The sequence below is a fragment of the Nicotiana tomentosiformis genome, chromosome 9, assembly GCF_000390325.3.
Source record: "Nicotiana tomentosiformis chromosome 9, ASM39032v3, whole genome shotgun sequence".
NCBI classification, from domain to species: domain Eukaryota; kingdom Viridiplantae; phylum Streptophyta; class Magnoliopsida; order Solanales; family Solanaceae; genus Nicotiana; species Nicotiana tomentosiformis.
The window spans coordinates 108,366,731-108,378,610 of NC_090820.1; the positions used below are offsets into that span (position 1 = coordinate 108,366,731).

Here is an 11,880-nt window from a genome sequence, read left to right on the forward strand (position 1 = left end):
ATGACTACGTAGGTAGGCGTGTTGTCCGTGTATCTCATATAACACAATTTTAAAAATTACATAACTATAACTTCCCTTCATTTCATTTTATGTGATAGCGTTTGATTTAACATGGAGCTTCATAAAGAAATAAATCTTTTAAATTTTGTGATATAAAACATGCTACAGATATTTGTGTGGTGACATCAAACGTAAAATTACAAAGTTAAATTATTTTTAAATATAGCAAATTATCGTTATTTTTGGGACATACTAAAAATAAATGTTTATCACGTAAAATGGGACATAGGGGGTATTAAACGATTTGTTTGAGTTATTAAATACTAAGAAATTTTAAAGATAAATGTGTTAGTTTTTGAAAATGAAAAATGTTGACTCCATTAGCCAACTCAAGAGAGGATGAAATCCAGCTCCATAGAGAAATCCTCAAATATCTTATTGTGATTTTTAAGAATTTTTATGAGAATATTTTATGACAATTATAGTTATTTCTGTAACCTAATACTAAAAACTTACACAAGTAACTCAAAGATATATCTACTAAATAATTTCGTCATTATTTTAATTTTCGTATTATAATTCTGTCACTATAATTCTGGGCCAAGATGACTTGTTTCCTCCGTTTGATCCTGATTGGACACAAAGTTACCCAAAAAAATAAATAAAATTAAAACTTATAATCTTAAATACGCCAAATATTTTGTGCGACTAATCTTAAATTATTATTTACCCTAAAAATTGAGTAACAATTACACTTATATTGTGGTTTTAAGGATATGTGATTTAAACCAGTACCAATTGATAAACAACGAATTAAATAGATAAATTGGACAATAAAATAAATCAAACCGGTCTCCAAACAACGCCTCGACCTCGATTCGAGATAGTCTCGAGGTTAGTTAATAAGAACAGTAGGGGATGGAACAAACATCGATGAATAGTAAGTAAAATAAAGAAGATATCGTGTGTGTATATTCGTATCAATGAATAATTATTCTCTCCCTACAAGTGAATGAGATCCCTCTTTATATAATAGAAGAATCCTAAATAAGGTATAACACTAATAATGGAAGTAGATTCCATGATTGGCACTAATAACCTCTTTGATTTGATTTGTTCCGAAATTTCCGCCGTAATCTTTGATCGGTTAATGATATCTCGCCATTCCGTTATTACACCTTACTCGAAGTCAGTCATGCTTGATCTCGATTATTGTTGGCCTCGATCTCAATGAACACTTCGATCTCCAGGCTTGATGTTCTATCTTCGAGCTCGAGCCCGATCTATTATGAGGTTACCCTCAAGGCAACTCCCCTGCCAACGAAATCGGGCATACCCGATTTCGACCGTATACAGATAATCCTCTCATTTTTTGGAGTGTAACGAGAAGAAACGAATTCGAGACTTTGATTTAATATCTCGATCAATTATGATGTCAACATCGTGACGTAAGCGACATAAGCGATTGAAGCGTCACTTCTGCACAGTTCCCAAGGTCATTAATTAACGCCAGTTGATCGTCGGCCACCATAGCTTTCAAATCATCAAAGTGGCTATTATAAATAGACCCCCTTCATAATCTTTTCAAACTTTACTTTCAAACTTCTTCGAATCTTCAAAAGCTCTTCTATTCTCTTCAAGTTCATCAACTTTGCCGGTTTCCGTTTGCCAATCTCTTATTAAAACACAAATTCCGCCTTCTTCTTCCTTAAACCTCATATAGCAATGGCAAAAACATCAAAAATCGTTCCTCAGGAAGAAAAGGCCTCCTCATCGCCGTCGGCCGGTGACAAAACACCGGTGGAGCCACGTATCGAAAAGTGCATCCCCGGGCCATGTGAACTTACTTCCGACTTTAAAGTCGAAAAACCCTCTTCGGTTCCTGGCTGATGCGAGCTCATGTCTAGATATACCTGTTCGATATCCGAAGGCGATCTCGAGCAGGTGAAAAAAGACTGCCACTGGGAGAATAAAGAAGTGGTGATTCCTACCCACGAGGAGGACATCACCACTCATGTGAAAGGGCTCTTAAGTGTGTATACTTACCCTTTCACACTGGGTTCTGTCGATCCTGTCATAATCGACTTCTGCCGCCAATACCGGGTAACCCTAGGCCAGATCTACCCCTCTTTTTGGCGCATTGTCATTTTGCTCAGATTCTTCTCGAGCAAGGTCGAGGGGATGTCTTTCACCCTCGATCATCTCATTAGGCTATACAACCCCCGTCTTTATCGGTGAGGTTCTACTTATGCTTCATGTTCCATTCTTCGGGGAATGGCATTTTCTCGTTGGGGATTAAGTCGGAGGTCCTGACTCGGACAAACCGACCCATCCATCATTTGTTTTTATAAGTTGCCCGTCTAGTTCAGTTGGTAGAGCGCAAGGCTCTTAACCTTGTGGTCGTGGGTTCGAGCCCCACGGTGGGCGCCAAACTGTTTACCCTAAAAATTAAGTAACAATTAAACTTATATTGTGGTTATAAGGATATGTGATTTAAAACAGTACCAATTGATAAATAATGAATTAAATAGATAAATTAGACAATAAAATAAATCAAATCGGTCTGCAAATAACGCCTCGACCTCGATTCGAGATAGTCTCGAGTTTAGTTAATAAGAACATTAGGGGATGGAACAAACAACGATGAATGGTAAGTAAAACAAAAAAGGTAGCGTGTGCGTATATTCTTATCAATGAATAATTATTCTCTCCCTACAAGTGAATGAGATCCCTATTTATATAATAGAGGAATCCTAAATAAGGTACAACTCTAATAACGGAAGTAGATCCCATGATTGGCACTAATAACTGCTTTGATTTGATTTATTCCGGGATTTCCGTTGTGATCTTCGATCGATTACTGATATCTCGCCATTCCGTTATTAAGTCTTACTCGAAGTCAGTCATGCTTGATTTCGATTGTTGCTGGCCTCGATCTCAATGAACACTTTGATCTCCAGGCTTGATGTTCTATCTTCGAGCTCGAGCCCGATCTATTATGAGGTTACCCTCGAGGCAACTCCCCTTCCAACGAAATCGGGACCGTATACAACTATAACATTTATTTGGTATAAAAACTTATAATTAGACGTAAAAGGGTAAAAATCATTTACATCCCCCAAGTTTACTGTAAAAATCAAACTCATCCTCCAACTTTGAATAATTGTCATTTTCACCCTTTCATCCTATGCAATATCTATTTTATCGTTGACATTTTCAACTCTCCATATATGTAATACCTTTTTTATATTATTTAGATATTTTTAATGCAGGTATTTATTCATAAGTTAAAAAAAAATATATTTTATTATATAATTTAGTCTAAGTTCACTAACATTATAAATAAAATAATTATATTATGAATTTATTAGAAAATGTATTGCTACTGTATTACTATTATTTATTTTAATATTATATTTATTAAAATGCATATAATGTATGTCGATGTGTGTGTGATTTGGAGTTCCACTATTTTTATTATTCTCTATGTGTATATAAATTTTTGAGTTTTAATTGTTGTTACTAGATTTTTTCTAAATTATAATTAAAGTTCATGTAAGTGTAAATAGATGATTTTTGCAAATTTATTATATAATTTACCTCTATTTTACGCACATTATTTTTTATTACATGGATTGCATAATTTATAAAAATTTTACTCTCTTTTATTCTTAATTTTATAAACAGATTGAGTTTTGATTGCTATTAATAAAATTACTGATACAAGTAAATTATTTATTGTAATTTTTTATTTTTCTCATTTTATTTCACTATTGAACATCATAACTTATATGTTTGACTAGTGTGGTTTCAATTTTTTTTTTTTTTAAATTTGTCTATAGGTAAGTCGATAACATAACTTATAATATTAAAATATCATAAATTTAAAGATTAAAAATAAGAGATAAAAAATATAGAGAGTAAAATAGGCATTTTAAGAAGTCACCTTTGATACGAGAAGTAGAATGATAATTGTTCAAAGTTGGAGGATGAGTTTGATTTTTAAAATAAACTTGGGGTGATGTAAATGATTTTAACCCGACGTAAAATATTAACTGTAAGTTAAATTTTTTTCAAATTTAATTTTATTTAAGGTAAATTTTTTTTCCCTAAACATTTGACATGGAGAGAATAGTTATTTTTATAAAGGAAATACAACCAAATAGAATAAATAATACAGGATGAACCGAAAAATACGTATTTGGCGCCACTTAGCAACGACTCTCTCTTTCAACCACCTTTGCTTCTCGTTTTCTTCGCAAAAACAAACAGAATTTTCCTTAACCATCTATTCTTTCCACCTCTCTTTCTCTTTGTCTCAAATCAAAAACTCTCTCTTTCTTCTCTCTTTTTTCTTCCTTTTTCTGCTAAAAAAACAGCTTCATATATAATGCTCATTTGCTTCCCTCTGCCGCCTGATATTTAACAACAAAATTCCTTCATGCCGCCTGCCACCACTATGGTTCACCCTCCCCACCATATAAAAACTCAGCCCTCTCAAAAACCCGACCCGAATCCATCCCAGTCGGAGGATCCTATCATCGTCGTCGACCTCGTATGGCCATTCGGGGAACTCGAAGGGCTCGATCGAGACGATTTTCGAGAGGCAGCTTACGAGATATTCTTCACAGCATGCCGGTCATCGCCGGGGTTCGGTGGAAGAACGGCGGCGATTTCTAATTCTCTCAATTCATCTGAGGGATCAGGAGATGGAAACGGATCGGGGTCCGGTTCGGGTTTGTCGGGCCCTGGATCGCCGAAGCCCCCCGGGGTGGGGATGGCAATAACTAGTAGGGTGAAAACGGCATTAGGGTTAAAGATGTTGAAGAAGTTGCCGTCCCGTAGGACTAGTACTTCTAATGCTCCGTCTTCGCCTAATGCCGGGACGCCGAGCCCTAAGACGGGCTCGACGGTGGTGCCGCAGGCGAAGATACGAAGGCCGTTGACGTCGGCTGAGATTATGAGGCTGCAGATGAAAGTGTCGGAGCAGAGTGATAATAGGCTAAGGAAAACTCTTATGAGAACTCTTGTTGGCCAAGTACGTAAATAATGTCTATATATTTATTGGTTTAGCAAAAATAATATTTTATTTTGAAAGAATGAAACACCCTTTTCTAAATAATCATAAAATTTTAAAGAAAAATGAACTTAAATAGCCGCTAATCCAACCGCTTAAACTAAAGTCAGTGGACATATAATATATAAATAATCGATATTTATAACCAATGTATAATCTATATATACCCGCTAGGAAAAAAAAACATTAAATCCGACAGCTATTTGTGTAAAGATTCCATTATTAAATATGATCACTTTTACCCTCTTTTTTGTATGTAACTTATTTGTTATTATAATTATTACCTGATTTTCTCTCTATATTTGGTTCAAGTTTTATCTATTATTATCCTTTCATTTTATTCTTTTTTTTCTTCTTACAAAATTAGATTTACTAATGAATTATGAAAGCTTCTTTTGAAGTAAATTGCATCATGCAGGTGGAATGTGATAATGCAGAGGTTTGCTAGATAATTATCCAATGTATAAAGGGCTGCCAATTCTAGGTTTATATTCTTAGATAAGAAAATTAGAGCTTTACATTTTAGAAAATATCAAATCTAAACACAAGTGATTTATGTAATTATAGTTTTAAAATAACAATCTTCCAAACACAAATTGTTCTATGGAAACTTAAAAAAGCTATATGATCCCTATTTTTCATTTCTAGTATTGTTTAATCCTTTTTAGAAATGCCCTTTGTTTTGTGGTTTTCATTCTTATTCGAGCCGTGAAAACATCATCTTACAGAAATGTAGGGTAAGACTGCGTATAATAGACCCTTGTGGTTCAGCCCTTCCCGGACCTCCCCGCATAGCAGGAGCTTAGGGCACCGGTCTGCCCTTGTAAACACAAATACTCAAGAATTAGTAACTCTAACAAATGTGAGTGAACTTTGTGCAGATGGGAAGGCGAGCAGAGACAATAATCCTACCATTGGAGCTTATACGCCACCTGAAACCATCCGAATTCAACGATCCTCAAGAATACCATTTATGGCAAAAACGCCAACTTCGCATCCTTGAAATAGGCCTTCTCCTTCACCCCTCTATTCCAGTAGAAAAAGACAATGCATCCGCAGCGCGGTTAAGAGAGATCATTCAAGCTTGTGAGTACAAACCTATTGACACTAGCAAAAATTCAGAAACAATGAGATCACTTTGCAATGCTGTAGTTTCCTTAGCTTGGAGAAGTGCTGATGGTGCCCCTAACGATACTTGTCGTTGGGCGGATGGATTCCCTCTCAATATCCACATTTACACGGCTCTTTTAGGCTCGATCTTTGATCTCAAAGACGATACGTTAGTCCTCAATGAGGTCGATGAGCTTCTTGAATTGATGAAAAAGACATGGTCTACATTGGGTATTAATAGATCAATTCATAACTTGTGTTTTACATGGGTACTTTTCGAGCAATATGTTGTGACGAACCAAATTGAGCCTGATCTTCTCGGTGCAACATTGACTATGTTAACTGAAGTTGCAAGTGATGCTAAGAAGGTGGACAAAGAGCGTATTTATCTTAAGATGCTAAAGAGTGTTTTAACGTCGATGAAACGATGGTGTGAGAAGAGATTGTTGAATTATCATGCAAGTTTTCACGCGGAAAATATTGGACTAATGGAAAATATTATTCCTCTCATGTTTTCTGCGTCGAAAATATTAGAGGAAGATGTTCCGGGATATGTATCTTCCCCTGCTGAAAAAGGGGATGTGAAAGATGATACAACGGGGAATAGAGTGAATCACTTTATCCGTTCCTCTTTAAGGACTGCATTCAGTAAGGTTTGTATTTTAGCACTTCTTTTTTAACCTTTGTCGATTGAGCCGAGGGTCTTCCGGAAACACACTCTCTACCTTCTTCAGGTAGGGGTAAGGTCTGCGCACACTCTACCCCTATGTTGCTCGGACTCTCTAAAAATGTTGCCTAGTGTGTGTCGAATCCTCCAAATTAGTGCATTTTTTGGAAGATCCGACACGGGTGCGACAACATTTTGGAGTGTCCGCGCAATATATATAGCTCTACCCTCCCTAGACCCCACTAGTGAGATTACACTACCTTTTTTTTAATTTTTTTATTTTTTTTAATTTTGTTGTTGTTGTTTTTAACCCTTGTCGATACATGTTCAGTTCAAATAATAAGATCATTTTTCATTTTCTTAGATGTTGGAAGAACGGAATATAAACGTTACGAGTTTTGAAAGTGAAGACGTGATCGAGACACTCATTAAATTAGCTAATGAAACAGAAGAATTTGCAACTAAGGAGAAGGAAATATTTACTCCTGTCCTTAAGAAATGGCATCCGATTGCAGCCGGAGTTGCAGCAGTGACATTACATACATGTTATGGAACTTTGTTGAGGCAATACCTAGCAGGTACAACCTTTCTCACAAGCGAAACAGCGTTAGTATTGCAAAGGGCTGGAAAACTTGAAAAGGTTTTAGTCCAAATGGTGGTAGAGGACTCGGTCGATTGTGAAGATGGAGGCAAAACAATGGTGAGGGAAATGATTCCTTATGAAGTTGATTCAATCAAAATTAACCTATTGAGGAAATGGATCCAAGATAGTTTGAAGAAAGGGAAAGACGTTCTTGTGAGATCAAAAGACTCTGAAGTAAGTTATTTCGTTACTTTTTCAATTTAAAAATAGGGACATCTATAATTCAGGGGCGGAGCTAGAAGCCCGTATGCGGGCTCGACAGAACCTAGTAACTTATGCTCAACCAGTATATTTGTGTTAACAACCACTTGAAGCCGTGATTCTAAAATTTAGAACCCATAAAGTTAGAATTTTGGTTCTGCCTCGGTTCATACTCATACTAGAAGGAGTTAATTAATGTAAAATATTTTTTATGCAGACATGGAATCCAAAATCCAAAAGTGAGCCATATGCACAATCAGCAATTGATCTAGTGAAACATGCCAAGGAAGCAGTGGACAATTTCTTCGAAATTCCAATAATCATCACTGAGAATTTGGTCAATGATCTTGCTGATGGCATAGAAAACCTATTCAAAGATTATGTTACCTTTGTTGCATCATGTGGTAAGAACTCTTCCCTCAAATTCATAGCCCAAAGTCATTTTTTGATGCTCAAATAGTTTTTGTTCTTAAAATAGTTTGGTTTTATGCGTTGAATTAACCTAAATAGTCGTTCACCCAACCGCTTAAACTAAAAATAGCCAGCGGATGTAGAATATACGTATAATTCATGTATAACATATGTAAACCATATATAATCTTTTTATACCGGCTAGGAAAAGTAAATAGTGAATCCGACCAGCTATTTGTATAAAGATCCGTTTTTTCTGCAGGGTCAAAACAGAGTTACATGCCTACACTTCCTCCTTTAACAAGATGTGGCCAAGACTCGAGATTTGTGAAACTGTGGAAGAAAGCTGCTTGTAGTGTTGGATCAAACGATCCGAACCAGCATTTGACAGACGAAGATAACAATCCGCGCCCTTCAACAAGCCGAGGGACTCAACGCCTTTATATAAGGCTTAACACCTTACATTACCTTCTTCAGCAACTCAATTCCCTCGACAAAACACTATCGCTCTCCTCAAGAGTTATCGCTACTCCAGGAAGTCGTTACAACAAGAACAGACAGCTCGCATGTTGTTCCTTCTTCGATCCAACACGTTCATCCATCCAAGCAGCCGTTCAACACGTATCAGAAGTTGCTGCTTATCGTCTGATCTTCTTCGATTCCAACAATGTATTCTACGCAAGCCTATACGTAGGTGATGTTGAAAATGCACGTATTCGACCAGCTTTAAGGATACTTAAGCAGAACCTGACTCTTTTATGTGCAATTCTCATCGACCGAGCTCAACCATTAGCACTCAAAGAAGTGATGAAGGCTTCTTTTGAGGCCTATCTTATGGTTTTATTAGCCGGTGGAAGCCGACGAAACTTCTCCAGAATGGATCATCAGATGATTGAGGAAGATTTTGAAAGTTTAAAGAGAGTATTTTGTACTTGTGGAGAAGGTTTAATACTAGAAGATGTGGTGGAAAAAGAAGCTAAAATAGCAGAAGGGGTTGTGGCTTTAATGGGACAGACAACTGAACAATTGGTAGAAGATTTTAGCAGTGTAGCTTGTGAAGCTAGTGGAATGGGAGTTGTGGGAACAGGACAGAAACTACCTATGCCACCAACTACAGGAAAATGGAATAGATCAGATGCTAATACAATCTTGAGGGTAATTTGTTATAGGAATGATAAATTTGCTAATCATTTCTTAAAGAAAACATTTCACTTGGCAAAGAGAAGGGGTTAAGAAAATTGGCCTAAAAGACCAAGAAAAGGATTTTAATTGTACAGAAAAATCAAGAAGAATTAAAATTTTCAAGTATATATGCTATTAAAGTTGATTTATTTGAAGGATTTCATGGAAGGATGTAAAGTAAAAGCTTATGGAATATAAAAAGGATTTTACTTGTACAGAAAAATCAAGAATTGAAATTTTCAGGTATATATGCTACTGTTAAAGTTGATTTATCTACTAGAGAGCATTAATGTACTATTTATCTTCCTTTATGTTATGGAATTAGGCATAACCCAATGGTAAAGCAAGTCAAGGAATTGCTTGAGGCTCCAAATCTTTGGGGCCCCCAAAAATTTTAATATTAAATAGTTGTATGTGATAATTTTTCTTTTAAAAATATTTAGTATATCAAAGAAAAAGCATATTTTTTCATGAAAAAAATTAATTTGGGACCGCTAGAGATACTGGGGTAAAAATAGTACGGGCTAGCCAATTTTCGAATTGGTAATTAAAAAATAGCCAACGTTTGTAAAGTTATTGAAAAATAACCACTATTTTGCTGCAACACAAAAAGTTCCAGCATAATATACTGGAGATTGGTGCATTTGTGTATGAACTTCCAGCATATTATGCCGGAACTCCAATACACGGAAAGTTCTAGCATAATATACTAGAGATTGGAGCACATGTGTATGAACTTCCACTATATTATGCTGGATCAGTATATTATACTGGAACTCCAGTATATTATGCTGGAATATTTTTCGGATTTTGAACAGTGTTTTCGTTCAGATTTATCTTTACATGAAAAGTGACTAAATTTCGATTACTTTTGAAACTGTGGCAATTTTTCAATTACCACTTGTAAATCTAACTATTTTTGAATTTCTCCCGATATTGGGAATATGAATAGTTACTTTTGAGATTCACCGTGAGGTCTAAAAGCTCTAAACTTTACTTATGTATTCTTACTTCATTTATACACCATCATCATTATCTATAGCCTACATAAATTTTATCACTTTATTACTCTCTTTTCGAACCATATTTTGCTTCAATCTTTTATATTCCTTTTGGCCTCTCTACACTCACAAGTTCATTGTCTCGTAAATCATTCTCTCAAATAAGATAGCAGAAATCAGTTGCCAACACTCTTTTTTTCAAGCTTTCCCCACGTTATATCTTTTGTTCTTAATTATATATTGTTTTTTTGTTTATATATATATATATATATATATATATATATATGGCCTACATAAATTTTTGAATTTCTCCCGATATTGGGAATATGAATAGTTACTTTTGAGATTCACCGTGAGGTCTAAAAGCTCTAAACTTTACTTATGTATTCTTACTTCATTTATACACCATCATCATTATCTATGGCCTACATAAATTTTATCACTTTATTACTCTCTTTTCGAACCATATTTTGCTTCAATCTTTTATATTCCTTTTGGCCTCTCTACACTCACAAGTTCATTGTCTCGTAAATCATTCTCTCAAATAAGATAGCAGAAATCAGTTGCCAACACTCTTTTTTTCAAGCTTTCTCCACGTTATATCTTTTGTTCTTAATTATATATTGTCTTTTTGTTTATATATATATATATATATATATATATATATATATATATCAATAAAAAAATATGAATTCGCATATTTAAAACACCAAAAAAAAAGAAAGAGTTAAAACTTCAATACTTTCCCAAAAAGGAGTTATTGATAAATTTTTAGCGAACTATAAAAATTTTGAATTAGAAAATATGAAAGAATTTATGGTAGATGAACAAATCACTAACAAAATTGAGCTAGACGATAATGAAATCTAAGAAGAAGAAGAAGTTGGTAGAGAAATCTATCATAAATCTTTCAGAAAATCAGGAAATTCTAAGAGAATGAAATAATATCCTAGAACATATATGATCCTAGTAAAAAGATCGATTATAAGTAAAATATTAATAATTTTGTATCTCAAAAAGCTAGAAAAATAAATTTTAAATAAATTTTTACTAAATTATTTTTTGTAATACCGAAAATTTAAGACCCTCTCGTTGAAGTATGGCTTTAGGCCCCAAATATTATTGGGCCGCCCCGGCTGAAATCAACTTATTTGTCATACTTGTTAATGTTTTTCTTAATCACTTGTGAGATCATTACTTTGATAATATATTATTGTATAAGCATTTAACTGTTAATAAGACTGTCAAATGGGCTATTCTTGGGCGGGTTAAACAGGTAGAATATATATATCGGGTTGGGCCATTAGCTGCAAATAATGTGAAAATAGCACGGGTTAGCTAGTTTTCGGACTAGTAATTGAAAAATAGCCAGCATTTGCAAAGTCATTGAAAAATAGCCACTATTTTGCTGTAACACGGAAAGTTCTAGCATAATATACTAGAGATTGGTGCACCTGTGTATGAACTTCCAGCATATTATGCTGGAACTCCAGTACACGGGAAATTCCAGCATAATATACTGGAGATTGGAGTACCTGTATATGAACTTCTAGCATATTATGCTGGACCGATATATTATGCTGGAACT

The 11,880-nt window shown here is 34.9% G+C and overlaps 1 protein-coding gene and 1 non-coding gene across 2 annotated transcripts; both read left to right on the plus strand.

Moving 5' to 3' along the window:
- Nucleotides 1-2,354: 2,354 nt before the first annotated feature.
- Nucleotides 2,355-2,427, plus strand: TRNAK-CUU (transfer RNA lysine (anticodon CUU)). The gene has a single exon. It is a non-coding gene; the product is annotated as a tRNA-Lys (tRNA).
- A 1,895-nt stretch (nt 2,428-4,322) lies between these two features.
- Nucleotides 4,323-9,521, plus strand: LOC104119575 (protein unc-13 homolog). Its single transcript, XM_009631113.4, has 5 exons — nt 4,323-5,038; nt 5,959-6,840; nt 7,219-7,671; nt 7,916-8,102; nt 8,372-9,521. The coding sequence occupies exons 1-5, from the start codon at nt 4,442-4,444 to the stop codon at nt 9,340-9,342; spliced, it is 3,090 nt and encodes a 1,029-aa protein (XP_009629408.1). The 5' UTR covers nt 4,323-4,441; the 3' UTR covers nt 9,343-9,521.
- Nucleotides 9,522-11,880: the final 2,359 nt, after the last annotated feature.